We start from the raw sequence: 16,499 nt of genomic DNA, 5'->3' as shown, positions 1-16,499 counted from the left end.
CACAATAGTGCCTATTTACAAAAAAGGCGAAAGATCTGACCCCGCAAATTATAGGCCCATCTCACTCCTAGACAACACCCTGAAAATTTTGGGCCGGGTGCTGTACAACAGAGTAAATGATTGGGCCGAAGAAACTGGGGTGCTGGACAGATGTCAGATGGGCTTCAGAAGCAAGGTTGGGACAACAGAACAGTGCCTGAATCTCAACCTCATTATAGGCAAATATACCATAGCCAAGGCCTCTCCTATTTACTTGGCCTTTATGGACTTGTCGTCCGCATTCGACCTAGTGAATAGGTCGAAGTTGTGGGCGACACTCCTCTCATACGGCCTTGATGAACCTCTGGTACACTTCCTAGCCTACCTACATGTGGACACTAAAGCCCAGGTACGAATTGGAATGGAGGGTGAAATTTCAGGGGCAATTAAGGTGGAAAGAGGCGTCCGACAGGGGTGCGTTTTAGCACCCCTGCTGTTCATCATGTATATAAACGGACTAAGCGACTCCTTGAAAAAAACAACAACGGATGTCCCGAAAATTCAAGGGAACCTGCTACCCGCACTCCTCTACGCAGATGATGCGGTGATCATGGGCCTAACACCAAATGCTCTCCGCGCCCTGGTCAAGAGTTTTGCACATTTTATGGGGAACCTGGACTTGAAGGTGAATTTTAAAAAATCATTTATCATGACATGTGGGCCAGGGGCCAAACAACTTAACTCTATCTCGATTGGACAAGAGAAGTTACACTCCACCAACTCATTCCCCTACTTAGGCATGGTCTTTGCTGCGAACGGCCTGTGGAATGGGCATCTTGCCCACGCCACAGGCAAGTTCTCAAAGGCCATAAATTCAATCCTTGCCTTGCCACGACCAAAAAGGTCAGAAACAACCGAGGCAATTGTAAAAATTTATAAATTGCAATGTGTCCCGGTTGCAACCTATGGCGCAGAAATTTGGGGGACAGTGAGTCCATCTAGCCTGCAGGCAGAAGAAAACCGGCTATGTAGAAAACTTCTAGGAGCTCCAATATCCTCTTCTGGGTATATCTGCCACGCCGAGCTCAACTTGCCCTATATAACCGATTTTATTTCCACGCGACCTGCAATATTTTGGCTGTCCATCTGGGCCAATGAACGTGCTACCTTAACACAGGAAATTGTGTCCGAATGTTTAAACTGTGATAAAGGTATGAGCATACCGTGGCTTCGGGCAACAAAGGAAAGCCTAGATAGCATTGGCAAAACTCATCTTTTTAACGACCCTTCCCAGATCAAGAGTACGGACAAAAAGGACACACAAATTGAACTCTACGCCCTCTTCAGGGAAAAGAGGTTGGAGATAGAACTACAAAAACAAACTGTCAAATTTTATGTGACCAACATAAACAATGACTTATCTCCAAAACAAATACCTCTATACCTAAGACTCCCCATGACCAACTGGGAAAGGTCACTTTTATTTCGCCTAAGAGCTGGATCTTTAAAATATTCACTTTCCTTTCCCATGGGCCATAGCACGAGGAATCCTGGACACGAGCTTGGCCCCTGCCCCTGCGACGGACACAGCAGGCAAAATGACTCACATTTCTTCTTCCATTGTAAATTGTTCATGAAATATATTAAGTGGTTTTTAGTCCCATATTTTAAAAAACAAAGACCAGTTTCCCTAATTCAATCATACTTTTTGTTTTTAAAATTAGAAAATGATGAACTGATTTTCCGTGCTAGCTCATTTTTGAAAGTTATCTCCTATGCACGGAAATCCATGGAACCTCCCTGAAATGTTTACGTGCCTAAAAAAATGCCCCCCTCGCATTAAGTATTTTAGCTAATTGGAATGCACATTAATATGCACTTTAATAATCTGACTTTGATTGTTTGCATTGATACTTGAAAAACCAATTGCAGTTTTTAATTATTCATGGAAATTGTCTGAACTATTTTTAAACATGTACTTTTTTAATGTAATATGTGACTTTTATGGATTTCTTGCAATCCGAATAAAGTTTTCTTTGAATTGAATTGAATTGACTCCTGGTGGCTGTCGGAACTCAGATCCACCCCCATACTGAAAGACCACACCCGCAACCTTAGCATCATCCTCAACAGTGAACACTCCATGAAACATCAGTTCAAAGCTTCCTCCTCCGCCTGCTTCCACATGCTCTGCCTAGTCCACAACGTTTTCAAGTAGATCCCCATCAGCACCAGAAAAACAGTGATACAGGCCCTCATCACCAGCCGTCTGGACTACAGCAACACACTCTATGCAGGCATCACCACCGAACTCAGCAAAGCCTCCAGATGATCCAGAACGCAGCCGCTAGACTGATCCTTAACCTGTCCTAGAGGACATACCCAGCACCTAAAGGACCTCCACCGGCTCTCGGTCCAGAAGAGATGCCAATTCAAGCTCCTGGCCCACACCTACAAAGCCCTCCATGATCAAGGACCAGCCTACATGAACCACTACCTGCATTTCCACTGACCTCTCAGGAACCTCTGCTCCGCACACCTAGTCCTCAGACAGATACCTCACATACATTGCTGCCACTCCGGAGGACGCTCCTCCGCCATCTTACCACGGAAGCCTGGAACGTCCTCCCCCACCACCTCCGCACCGCACCCTCGCTGACCCGCTTCAGGAAGGAGCTCAAGACTTGATGCTTCGATTGATACCTGCAGCAAAAGCCAGTATACTCTCTCGGGTGACAAGCCGTGCTCTACAAGTACAACTTCATTGATTGATAGCAGAGAGAGATGGTCCTATTGGCCTAAATTCACACACCTATCTTGAGGAAGAAGAGGTATTAGGGAATAAGTTACTCCACTGCAATGATGATGTTATCACCAAATCTCCGTTCCACCCATGCTTGCAAGAGATGGGGGAGGGTAATATGCTCGACATGCCATTACACAGTCTGGGCATAAGCCAATCCCTTTATCTCGAATACCTTTGCGGAACAAGTACATTCATTTTTACACTGTTTTATTTGCAATAACAAGTGTACCCCGTTTCCCAGAAGGTACTGAAATACAAACGTGGAGTAATGAGTAGAGAAAATTAATTGACACTGGGAAGCAATTAGACAATGTTGTGTCCTTTCCTTGTTTTGTTTAGGCTGCATTTCTACAATCGGAATATTGATTTGAGTAATGGTCCCCAATACCCTCAAAACGAATTCAAAGCAGATGATTTATCTGTACTTCACTATATGCCATTTGGGTTGCAGAGGGTGCTAAATATCCAGTTTTGAGCATGAACCCCTCAATTCCATATTCAATCTAGAAAACCCATAGACAATGTGTTTTAGCACACCTAATAATCAGAGGAGGTGAAGAAAGAACTAAGTGCCCCGGGATGCAACAGGCGTTTGTGCCCGCTTTACTCTCCTCAAAGCACTTTGGTATTACAGAAGGGGCTGCAGACGCTTGTGTGGTGTCTTCTGTAATACTGAAAGCGCTAGCAGACATATAGTGCGAGTGCTTTCTCAAGACAGTGCTCCTTTATTTGCATGGAGGCATGGCCCTGTGCAAGTGAGGGAATCCCTGTGCCTCTGCACCCGCGATGTATTATAGACACAAGCGCAGAGACAAAGTAGAAGGTTCTGCGTCCCCTGATAGCAACTTTCTGGAGGTGGGAATGGTGGTCCTATGGGCCCCCAGACACCCCCTTGCCAGCTGGTGCAGTCACTCACCTCATCAATCTGCAAGGGGATCTCTAATCTCCTTTAAAAGTGCAGCTGGGTTGCTGCCTGCACAGAGAAACATGGAGCTGATGCTTCAAAGTTGCTCCGTTTTTCACATGAATGCACTCCCCCCGGGGCAGCACGTATTCGCAGTTGCCCTGGGGGTAGCACATTCTATGTAATAGGACGCACTTTCCCTGTTTGCACCCGGCGCAGCTGTTTTAAGATGTGCTGGGAGCAAACAGGGAAAGTGCGCCCTATACATAATAGGGCCCTGGTTGTCAAAAGCAATAAATAACGAGGTTCCACTCTGCAGGAAGTGGTGCATAAAGACCCAGATCGGACAACAGCTTTGATCTTTTATATAATACCTTATGCAGAATCTTTAATATTTCAAGGGCAGCCTGAAATACTTTCCAAGATATCGCGTACAGTGCATTGCCATAAGTCCTTCAGCAGGAGAAGTGTGACTTTATCATCTATTGTCTGGAGTAGCTTAGGCTGTTCGACTGCAAGACTCCATAATCAGGTTAGCTACCAAAATACCAATGTGGAAAACAGAGAGTTATTTTCCACATTTGATGTATACCATTACCCGGGGTAGGAAAATGCTACTTACCAGTATGCATCTCTTCTTGGCATGTAGAGCTGCAGACTTGTACACTATGCATAGATCGCCATCTGATGTTCTATGTATAGTGCACAATCTGCAGCTCATATACCTCGAACAGATAGTTTCTGGTTGTGGTAAATAACTACTGTTCCAAGTTTTCAAGGTGAAAACGAGGCATACCATGCATAAATTGTATTTAACACACCAAATTCAGCATATCCCGCCTTTTCAGACCTTTTTTCTCTTCTAAATTTCAACAGATTAGACCTGCTGTAATTTATCTGGGGAAACTGTGATGGTGTGGTAATTATCACTCAATGCAATTCCGATCCCTGTGCAAACTCCTGTTTACACACGGATCCGTACCAGCACTTGTAATCAGGACCGTAGAATTTATTCAGGAATTGAAAATCAGATTGTAGTCTTTGTCGGGTAGGATGAGTTAGGAGGCACCTTGATGAAAGCGATGGACCATAATGCACAGTGAACTATAACTAGAGGAGAAATGTCTGTTGAATCTAGTATTGATTAAAGAGGCTCTCATTAGGAGATATCAGGTGGGCCATGTTCATAGTTAGGATTTTACTGGGGCTTGGAAGAGCAAGTGTATTACTCCTTAAAGCTGTTACAAACTACTAAAGAGAATAAATGTAGAGTAAAACAGAAGTCATTTCAAACCATGTTGTTAGGGGCGTACGCAGGAGCATCACTTTGTTTCTTCAAGAGGCCACCCTGAATCCCTCTGAATACAGGAATGAGTATCTTTGGCCCCACTGACATTGTCCTGTGAAGGACTGATTTTTCATAACATACACATTGTGGTCTTGGCAATGCACTGGGATTGTGTTGCTCTGCAGAAAGTTTCTCCTGTTGGTTATCCTGTGGAAATGTTATTTTGTTTGCACTTGTAATGAAAGCTCCTGTGACAATTGTTTCATAGAGGAAGTACTCAGCACCCCATAACTTCATGAGGGTCTACCTAAGAGGTTTGAAAGGTTCCACCCACAGTGGCACTGGTCTGTATTTTCCAACAGGCTGAAATGAATTACAGTTCTTTAGGGCTCTGGCAGTATCATTTGTTTGTCAGGTAAGGGGGTGGCATGTGACTGGCAGTGCTGCACCTTGTGGAATGAAAAACACAGAGGACTGCAGTGGAAAATAATAGAGGCAGTGTGGCAACAGATATAAACTCAATTCATTCTCCTGCTACTTACAATTTCTGAGCGTGGCTGATTCTGTTGTAAAGAACGTTGATCTGGAGAAACAAAACCATATACAATCACATTAAACGATTTTCTATATCTGGAAGTATACGCTCTCCAGACTTGTACACTTCACTAACCCAGAACAGTTCCCAGCAAGACTCAGTCCTATTCTCCCTTCCCCTTTTTGACATCTTTCTATATAATGTCCATCTATCCAAAGCTTGCAGCGCTGAAATTGTCACATTTCTAATGTGAAAAATCGAAGCTGAGTTTTACGTTGAGCTTGTTCATGTGCACTATCCCCATTTATCAATATCAGATTGTTCCTTTTATGCAGGAAGCCCATAATCTCAAAATAATTATTAAGGCAACCATAAACAAGTTTTTGGGGAAGTTGGAAGGATGCCAGCCGTGGCCTACATAGGTATGTGATTAGTGAGGTGAGCAGGGGGTGCAAGGGGGTTCTACCTGTGATATAAAAGGATCCACAAATTAAGAAATCCATGGGTTTGGCAAGCAAGCAATTAAAAAAAATCTTTATTTATTTATTTGCAAATGTAAGCAATATGCAAAATAAAGGCAAAAGTATTTATAAATATAACAATAAAAAAGTGACCCAGCACCCTAGGTACACCAGCTCTGGAAGCAAAATATGCGTGACTCGTGATCAGACCAATAGGGAAGACAGCTGATCCCAAGCCCCTGTATGTATGTACATTTGATTGTAAATTGAATTTATAAAGTGCTTATTAACCACTGATCAGGCATTGAAGAACTTTGCAGAGAGTAGCATGTTAATCCGGAACCCAAGATTAGAGTTAAAAATTAGATTAGTAATAAGTATTTTTTTTTCTTTTTTCTTTCCTTGTGGATTAGTTGTATTATGTTTGTGCTCTTGAGTTCTTGTGTGTTTAGTAGTGATATGAATAGGTATAGAAAGATGGGTACGGCTTACAAAGGATAAGTACTAAGTGGTTATTGAGAGTAGCAGACATGTACCTGTTAAGTGGCTGAATTGGCAAAAACAGAGGCGTGGATTTGAAAAAGATGCTCATGAGTAGTGGTCAAGTGCGCCCGTTAGTTAGGAGAATTGGCTAAAAAGAAGGGGAAGTTTAGAAAAGATATTTAGGAGTTCATAGTAATTAGAAGGTTTGGGATGAGATAGAGAGGAGGGATGGGACAATGGTTGAAAGGAGTATATTGTTTTTATTAACTTATATATATATATATATATATATACTCATGGCACTTAGTAAAGTTGTTGTGACTGGAGTAAAAAACTCTAAATATATGCCCATATGTACATAAAAGCAACAATAAACGGCCTGATATGCATACGTATTTGCAATGAAGCATGCAAATATATATTTTTATATATATATATATATATTGAAGAAACAACTGATATTAACTTCTAAATACATATATACATATATTTTTTTTAAAAAACAAGTCCGGGGAGGTAGTTAAATCTGTCTGTAGGCCTGAACTAAAGAGATTTTCATAATGGCAGCCAGCGGTCCGTGCAGGTAAGGGTGGTGGGACTGGGTAGGGGGGGGGCACAGCCCCACCGCCCCTACCTGCACGGGCCACGGCTGCATAATGGTTTCTGGTTAAAAAAATGTAGTCCTTGCTATCTTTCGTGCACTAAAAGGCTAAGTTAAGGAGATTACCAAAAGATCGTATGCATTTTAATGTTTACCCACTCACTAAGCCCATATAGAAGTTCTCCTCAAAAACCAATTTATTGTGGGGCACTTACAGCACAAAAGTTTCCTTGACCTGGGCCTTCTCTACTATATAAAGTCTTTCCTGTGATTCTTATCAACAGGACGGTAGGCGAGGGCCTCTTCTGGCACCAGTCACTTAGATCCAGGTGTGAGCTACATCTTTGAACAGGGAGCTCCTGGGGTGTTTTTATAGGTTGCCAGATAGAAGTAAGGATGCTCTATAAAATGTGGAAATCCTCTAGCAGTGCAAGGGTTTATTAGTGCATAGGGGAGCCAGGAAAACAAAGGTTTTAAAATTGCCTTATTGGTGGGAGTAGGCAAGCTTTAATGAGGTCCTAGATAGGCTGGATTAATAACAAATATTTAGATGGGAGTTAATTCAACCCATTATGCCAGGTCAACACGATGTATGGACATTCTTCAGGACCAAAAAAGTCCCTCTCTGCCTGACGGTGTAATCTGTTAGTAATGAATATGAATAATTACAACCCGCCACTGTCTAGGTTCCCCCCATATTGGGTAGATGTGCCTCAACTCACTGCTAAGGTGTAGGATCCAGGTTATTGAAATGCTGCTTGGTCCCAACCGAGTGCACGCCTCCAAAGTGTGAGGAGGGTATCCCAGAACCTACACTGATAAGGCAGTTTTAAAACCCTTTTTCTTTCCTGGCACAACTGCCCTATGAGCCCACGCACCAGTAGAGGCTATTCATATTTTATAGGGCATCTTTATTTCCACCTGGCAGCTCAAAAACACTTCTGGAGCACCCTATTCAAGGTTGTAGCTCACACCTGGATCTACATGACCATTGCGAGGAGAGGCCCCCTGATGAAGCATGCCACTACCATAGTGGGTGAGGGCCTTCCCTCCTATTGATAGGATTACTAAAAAAACACTTCATGAAGTAGAGAAGGCTCAGGTCAAGGAGCCTTTTGAGCACAAAGTGTTCAGAGATAGGGTTTTTCCTGTGACCGTTTTGCTCCTACTTTTCCTTAGTGTGTATACATTTTGGGATATGTGCATAAGGTAGCTGCATATGAAGCAATAGCCCTACTGGGTCCTAAAACACTGAACTAGGTCTAATATCACCTTACATTTGTGGTTAAAGTTTAGAGGACATTCTATAGTTACATTTACAGAGACTGTAGCCTTCCAGTTGACCAGCTGCCTTCCAAGCATTAAACTAAGATTATACAGGGGTACTAATGTGAGTGAGTTAGAAATCCATATTGGCATCATTAGGTTGTGTATGGGTTAGTAATCCATAGCTGCATCAATGGGGTGCTGTGGCACAATCTCAGTAAACCACTTACTTCATATTTCTGTGTTTTTAGTTTCTCCATCAAATCAAACTTCTCCGACTCGAGTTGATGTATCCAGTCTGAGAGCTCCTTTGCTGCTTCCCTGTTTGAAGACAGAGTGAATACGTGTTACTGCTTGTACCCATTTCTTCTGAATATTGGCTACATAATGAGTTTCTTATGTACTATTTATCATAACTTTCCAACATTAAGCCTGTAGAGCTGTAATAAAAGATCAACGTTGTCGTACTCTTACACCTTGTTGTCCTTTCTGCACAGTTTCACAGTTTGTAGGGTGATGTCAGAGCATGCTACTGTTTACCTGGGAGGATGCTACAGTCAGACATCGGAGTGCTGGCACGATCTGACGCGTGGTTACAGGAGTGATGTGACAGTCTGACATCTTGTTTTTCTGTGCGCTCGCATTACAATGTCAAGTTGTGATGTTATACTGGCTGATGTGATAGCACAGTATGACTTAGCATCACTCGGTAAATGTAAATGTAAATGTAAATGTGTGTGTCTTGTAAAGCGCACTGCTACCCGGAGGCGTCCTGGCGCTATAGACCGCTGGGGAACCCGTCCTGGCTTTCCCTGTGAGATGTTCCCTCCTGGGTATCTCCAAGGTGAAACCAGGCATCCCCGGCGTTTGTGGGGGGCCGTTGTGGAGATGAGGCAAGCTAATGCCCAGAGTTGCCGAGTGTGATCCTGGTTAGAGTAGGCACCGAGGCGAGAATTATCGAGTCCGCTGACCCTGGTTCACGACCCTGCCGCGTCGGGAATTGAACCCTGGTCCCGGGCCATCCTCTGCTGCCGGGTCTGCCACCTCTAACCAGTGAGCCACACCCCTCCACGGTAAATCTGGTATCTCATCACTCCGAGAATTTAATATCTGACTGGAACATACAATACGTCAAAAGACTTTGTTGTCTAATGAATTGCATATTGAGCACTGAACACAAATCCAAATCTCCTTTTTCTCGTGTAATTGGTGTCATTAATTGACATTAACACAGTAAATGGCTAAAATGTATTCCTGATTTTGTTCAATCTGCTGGCTCTGTACCTTCCGCTCCGGCCTCTGCGCTCAGTCGATCTTAATTTGGCTGTGTGCCAAGAGTAAGAGCGGGTGGTCGTTATTTCCGTGCTAAAGCTACTGCCCTTTGGAACACACTGCCTTTATCTCTTAGGAGTTTTCAGAACCACGGGTCCTTCAAGAAATCCCCGAAGACCTGGTTGTTTTCCATCTAGGTGTGCTCCTTTGGGGTACCTTTCCATTTGGTCAGCATCTGCAGTCGGTCACTTCGAAACTAGCCCTGGGACGCCACTTTGCTGGGGTAGCCATGCACTTTACAAACACAATAACATAACATAACATATCATTGAGTCTTCCTCTTGGTGGTCCACGCTTGTGGCACTATGCTTCAGAATCAGGGCTACATTTTATCATCTGTCCTGATGATGACCACGACCAATTCCAGACTTGCGAGGTCAAAACGTTGACAATTTATTTCACTGAACTGACTCTGCTGCTAACATATGAACACACCTTATACCAGACTGATTATTGATCAGTCCGATATTTCGTATTCTGCGAGTAACAATTTGTTGCGCTGCCCCCATTTATCTGTATTTTTCACTGGCTTATTTATGACTGACCACCTTTCTAAATAATCATGTTTAAAATTGCTTGAAATACTTGAAAGAGAAGTTGGCCTAACGGCTAGGGCGGTCGACCTCAAATCTGGGGAACCGGGTTTGAGTCTTGTCCCAGGCCTAACAAAAATGAATGTGTCCTCATGTAACGCAACTGGTGTTTGTGTAGAGCTTTCTGATACCAGATACCTTTGGGTCAAGTTTGCGCTATATGAAACTTTGTCAATAAAAAAAAAAAAGATGTTGATTTGGATTAAACACAGACCTTTTTTACCATTTGTTGATTCACTATCTAGAGGATCTCTAACAGTGTTGTACTTATCCTTCCCATATGGAGTAGTGTCTTCAATATAAAGACATATACCCAGTTTCATATTCCTTCTAATGACATTGCACTATGATCATCACTGGAGGAACCTGTCATCAAACTGCAACCTTTTTTTTTTTAAAAAAAAGTATATTTTTGCATTTATTATGACAAATAAACACAGCATTCAGTGCATATGGGGAAGTGCAGTTGCCATTCTAGGCAATACAGAGTAAGCAGCTTTGTTCCTCACCACTGATGCTGTTGGATGTGTCCCGGGAGCTGCTGATCCTTGGTTGCACGGTGAGTGCATATCCCCCCTCGCCTGGTTCCTCCCTTTCGGGGCGGGGGGTTGTATCAGGGCAGGGTGGCCTTGCCTTGGTTGCAAGCCGCCTGGGGGAGGTTCGGTCAGCTCCCATTTGACCACGGACGTCTCTGACATGCTGCCCCAGCCCTGAGTGGGCACTGTGGGTGCCGGGGTTGGAGGAAGGTGGGGGGCATCTGTGTACCGCACACCCCAGGTGCCAGGGTTGGAGGAAGGTGGGGGGCAGCTGTGTACCACGCACCCCCGTTTTCCTTCGCCGGTCCCGGCTGGTGGAATTAGAGGCTCCCCAAGATCTGATTAGTGATGAGGAGGCTAAAAGTCAGCGCCCGCCCCCGTGTAGCTGCAGCCTATGCCAATTGAATCTGTGATTGGAAAATTAGAACTTTGGAAATTTTGGTTCTAAGCTGAGAGGTGGTGCCTTGCCCGCCTGGAAAGAAAGTGAATCTCAGGACCGCCTGTAGTATTGGAACTATCTGGAAATTTCATGAGCGGAGCAACTTTTTCAAACCCACTGAGGCTCCCCGTCTAGTGCCTCCTACCCCATATTTGGCGTGTAGTTCTTGCACCTGCTGGTACCTTGTCCCTCCCTCCATTTGTTGTTCCCTTTTCGTCCTGATGAAGGTGTAGCCCCGGCTGGGGCTATACCCCGAAACGCGCGTTGGCGTTGATCATGAGGGGGAAGCTGGACTATATCTACCCCTACCCCCCTATTCATGATGACATGTGCCATTCTGTCTCAAGACCATCCTGTGGCGTCTCCCTTTTTCCTCTATCTTTGAATGTATTTTGAGTTGTGTGATTGAGGTGTGGGTATGTGTGATGAGTTGTGCGAACCTGTAAAGGATTGAATGTGCAGTATGAAATTGAAGTGTGGGACTCAATATATTTAAGTATTTTGTTATTGATGTCTGATGTATTATTTAGTATTCTGCCAAATATTCATTTAAAAAAAACTTTTTTTGAAATATGTGTTAAAAACTAATAAAATATTCATGTTTTTGTACAAACTGGCTTGAACAGTTCCTCTTGCACTTGATTGGCTCCGGCGAGAGTGTATTTAATTAAGGATCCCGCTCTGGGGCCTATTGTTATTAGTTGGGGCAGGTAGTGTTTTTGCCTTTTGGTGCTTCTGTTGTTCCCCTGTAAACCTGCCTCTATCTAACCAGGGATCCCCCTTCTTAGTAGCCTCAGCCCACGTGGTCATTGGCCAAGGCCCGGGTGGGACAGCCGCGTAGGGAGGGAGGTAGCATGAGGCACCCTCCCCGCTGTGTTTCAGTAGTAGCAGCAGGAAGTGTGGCACATATGCCTTGTCCGCTTGGGGCACTAAGCTTTCCGGCAGCTCGGGGGCAGATTGCTGTTATATAGCGCTAGCTAGACCCTTGGGTATCAGAGCGCTTTACAAACATTAAGGAAAAGGAAAAGTTGCACTACATCACAGGACATGAGGATGCATAAATATATAAGTAAAGACGTCACACTTAAGTATACAGAGAAAGAGTGAAAAACGCAGGTGTTTGGAATAGTCAGATAACCCCCATCATTGTCAGCGTGAGAGGGGAGTCCATTTGTCTATTGATGCCTAGGTTGGTTGGCTTGGTCAGAGAAGTATTGGTTGAGGAGCAGGAGTTTCAGGTTCTTTTTGAAGCAGTCGAAGGAGGGGTTGTATCTGAAGTCCGTAGGGAGTGTGTTCCATATCCTGGGAACATTACCAGAGAAAGAACGGCATTGGGTCGATTTCCTTTAAAATTTCGGAGGGAAGAGAAGCAGTGAGTTGGTGCTTCTCAAAGTCCTAGATTTTCCTTCTTTTACCAGTTTGCTGTTCATGTAAATGGGGGCTGGATTTTCCTGCTTTTACCAGTTTGCTGTTCATGTAAATGGGGGATTGGGCATGGAGGGCCTTTTGTGTGACGCAGGCCAGTTTGTAAATACATCTACCTTCCATGGGAAGCCATTTGAGTGCATTGAGGGTTGGTGAGATGTGTTCAAATCGCTAAATAAATACAAACCTCTTTCCCTCTTCTATCCCGCTACCTACCCTTCTCTACCCAAATAACTGAATAACATATCCACTACTTAAATTACTTCATATTTTACTATGCTAATTTTCAACACTAATCCTTTATGGGTTCCGGAGTGGTGTGCTACTCGCCAGAAAAGTGCTTCAACACCCTTCAGGGGTAACAAGTGCTATATGAAGTCAAACCTTTCTTTCCCTTTTATCCCTCCGCTATCCTTCTCACTCCAAATAACTGACTAATATCCACCACTGAAATGACTTCATATTTCACCATATTATTTCACCACTAATCCTTTATGGGCTTCCTGAATAGCGTGCGTCAACACCCCATCATTGGTAACAAGCGCTATATAAATACATACCTTTTTCCTCCTCTGTCCTTCTGCTATCATTCCAAAATCCAAATAACTGACTAACCTATCCACCACTTAAAATGTACTTGCATGTTTCACTATACTAATTCAACACTAATCCTCCATGGGTCCCGGAGGAGCCTGCTACTCGCCGAAAAAGCGCTTTGACGCCTCGTCAGGGGTAGTAAGTGCTATATAAATGCAATTACAATACAATACAATACAATACATATACCAAGTCTGCGAGCTAACAAGACTGTACATTCATCAAGTCCATGCTTGGTAACTGCAACTCCTGTTTTCAATAGACACTCATATACATTCCTGTTTCTCGTTTTCCTTGCTCTCAATCAGTGTCAGAGTCCCCATGTTAATTAAAATCATCCAATAGCATCCTCTAGGCTGCCACAACCTTGACAACTTTTTCTTCAGGGCAGGACAGCCCTATATGTCGCTCTTCTGCAACACCCATTCTAGCACATCCCTAATCCATATGTCTGCGCTCGGCACCCAGGATCCCATCCACCTATGGCCACTCTGCGATTGGGCAAGAGCAGCACCAGATGTAGGAATGTGTAGAATATATTGCATTGCCTGGGCTACTTTACTATTTCTAGCAGGCGGACCTCAGGTGTACAGGGGATGTCATACCCGTGGCCCCCTCAATTCTAGGTACCTCCTCACTACAAAAGCCATGGCCCTCTGCACATTGCCAAGCCAAATACAAAAATCAGCCATTCTCCTCTCCGCAACGCATACATTTTGCTGCCCTATTGTGGTCTATTTTATTAAGCCAGGAGGGAGTCACAAAGTGTAGTGTAAATAATTGAAGTGTAATAATTTAAACCTATTGTTGCAGGAAACCACCCATACCAGGCCACATGCATGATCCTAATCCGAATCCTTGAGGATGCCGCTTTTAGCCGATATGAGCTCTTTGTCGTAGTTCCCTTGAGGGCTTTGTAAAAGAGTGTGTTGAGCTGTCTACCCACTCCCCATCTAATCAATCCACCCAATGTCTGAGAGAATGATAAAGCAGCTGGGTAGGTGCGCCATGTCTCCTTTGACGTGTTTTCTAGCTTTGCATAAGGGAGAAGGTGTCCCCCCCCCCACATTAAATGCGCCTTGCATTTCCTGGAAAGTGTGAAAAACTTCCCCTGGGAATAAGTCACCCACTAGGAGTCATCCACCCTCCCTTCTTCTGTCCATAGAAATATCCTGCTCTATGGATCGAAATAGCTCAAGGTCCCATTGCTGTAACTCTATGTTGAAGGGGGCCCTACACAGTACCTTCTTAACTACTGTCTCCCATGTCGTGCTGTACCAAGTAGGGAACCCGCACTTCAGAGCGACCCCTCCTCATCAGTAGGCGTGCCAGTGTATCCTCCCAAGAATACCTCCCTAATTATCGGTTTCCGTCAGTCATCGGTCTGCATGCTGCAGGTGTGCTGCAAAATAATTGAGTTGCATATATGGGAGAGGCAAGCCTCCCTCCCGAATATCTCGTTTCAGGTCTGACAGGGCTACCCAGCTGTGCTTTCTCGCTCCCACTAGAGAGATCAGCAAATTGTTGAGTTTGGAAAAAAGTTGCTCTAAGGCAGAACAGCGATTTCTGGACCAGGTATAAACATCTCGGGAGGAAGACCATCTTAAGACTGGCTGCTCGTCCCATAACCGATAGGGGTAACGTCCTCAAGAACTCAAGCAACCCGGTCAGGCCCCTCAAAACTCTATCCACATTCAAGCACTGGTGCACAGTGATTGTGCGCGTGACCATTGGTCCTAAATATCGAAAGCTTTTCCCCTCCTCTTACCATTCTGGTGGCACTGATGCCAGCTCCCTCGTGGGAACGAGAAGGTCTTCCTAACATTGCCTCGTAGGTCGAAAATCGGACCATAGTTAGCCATATGCCACATCAGTAGGGGCACAGCATGTGATTGGCCATAAATCAACGCATCATCGGCATATAACGAGATGATGGGTTTCTTTCAGCTCTCTCGTATTACACAGGCTTCCAAGTCCCCCCCCTCCTTGTGGGTTCTTGTAAAGTAGTCGCACCCAGTCCCGAAAGGCTGGGCCAATGCCCATCCCTCATAGCACTGCCATGAGATAACTCCAACCGACTGTATCAAAGGCCTTCTCCAGGTCAATTGATAAAAAAGCCATGTCCTGGTCTGCTTCTGTGGTCTCATGCAGTGCGTGATTTAACCGTCTAAAGGTATAAACTGTACTGCATGCAGGCATGAACCCACATTGGTCCTCGTGGACCAGGTCATACATCACTCCCTGCAAGCGCTTCAGCAGCAGTTTGTAGAGGACTTTAACAGTGGAGTTGATCATGGTGAGTGGCCGGTATGAGAAGGGGTCATTAAGGTCCCCCATTTTTTACATTAGACATATGATATCCTCGTGCATGGATGGGTCAGGGTCCTAGCCTTCTGTGCCTTCAAGAAAACCTCCAGGAGTTTCTCTTTGGCCGTTGTGAAGTAGGCCTGAAAGACGGGGAAACCGGTCCCCCAGGGGCTTTGGTCTTATTTCTTATTTGCAGCAGCAAGTAAGATAAAACCACGATTTACATGTTCAAGATACCATAGCAAGGGGGCGTGGCTTGGATGCCGAGGAGGTAGGCAGCGTGAGCTCGGAGCTCCGTGCCCGATCCCGGAAAATATCCTGAAAACTCATTCGAACCCCGAGATAAAGGACATTATCCGGTACTGGACGGTACTGCGGAGGGTCCGGGACCCGCGGAAGACGACACCGAGCCTTCCCGCAGCAGTAACTTAACTTCGAAAGCTGAACTCGGCCGAGAAGTCGCGGACCCCAAAATGGCGGCGATGGCATGAGATCGCTTGTGACGGAGACATCTGCCCGGAGACCCACTGAAGACCGCTCCCGGACACGCTAGAGGTGCTGGCGGCCGCGTCGCGCCTCTCCCCAGGTGTTGGTAGAACTTTGGGCGCGCCCTTGGGCGGTGGTTGAAGACCGTCTCCTGATTGGGGCGACAACGGTGCGACAGTGACTCGGAGACGAGAACCCCGGATCTCAGGCGCAACTGGCGCTGGCCGGACCGCGACCGCTCGGTGCTTCCTGCCTCTTGGTGACATTTCTGGACTTGAGCACCCGGCCGGAGGACGGTGCCCGGCGACGCTCGGAGGGCGACCAGGAACATATTTGAGGACCACCGCCCATCCCGGCCCAGATGGGGAAACCGAAGGGGAAGGGGGATGGCGCGACCGACACCGAGGCGGCGGAAGGAGCAGAGAGAGACCAGGCGGCGTTACAGCGGATGCAGGATCGCA

General features: G+C 45.3%; 1 protein-coding gene across 3 annotated transcripts in view; it reads right to left on the bottom strand.

Annotated features, from left to right (window-relative positions):
• TNNT1 (troponin T1, slow skeletal type) overlaps positions 1–16,499 on the bottom strand; it is a 112,868-nt gene that overhangs the window by 3,555 nt on the left and 92,814 nt on the right. For all 3 annotated transcript variants that reach the window (XM_086930315.1, XM_086930317.1, XM_086930316.1), the window contains 2 exons: positions 8,554–8,644; positions 5,520–5,560 (listed from right to left, as the gene is read on the bottom strand). In XM_086930315.1, coding sequence (XP_086786441.1) covers positions 5,520–5,560; positions 8,554–8,644 — 132 coding nt within the window. The remainder of the gene's footprint in view (positions 1–5,519; positions 5,561–8,553; positions 8,645–16,499) is intronic.

This window comes from Lissotriton vulgaris, chromosome 7, assembly GCF_964263255.1.
Source record: "Lissotriton vulgaris chromosome 7, aLisVul1.2, whole genome shotgun sequence".
NCBI lineage: Eukaryota > Metazoa > Chordata > Amphibia > Caudata > Salamandridae > Lissotriton > Lissotriton vulgaris.
The sequence above is the reverse complement of the archived record's forward strand: the minus strand, read 5'-3'. Positions and strand labels throughout refer to the sequence as shown.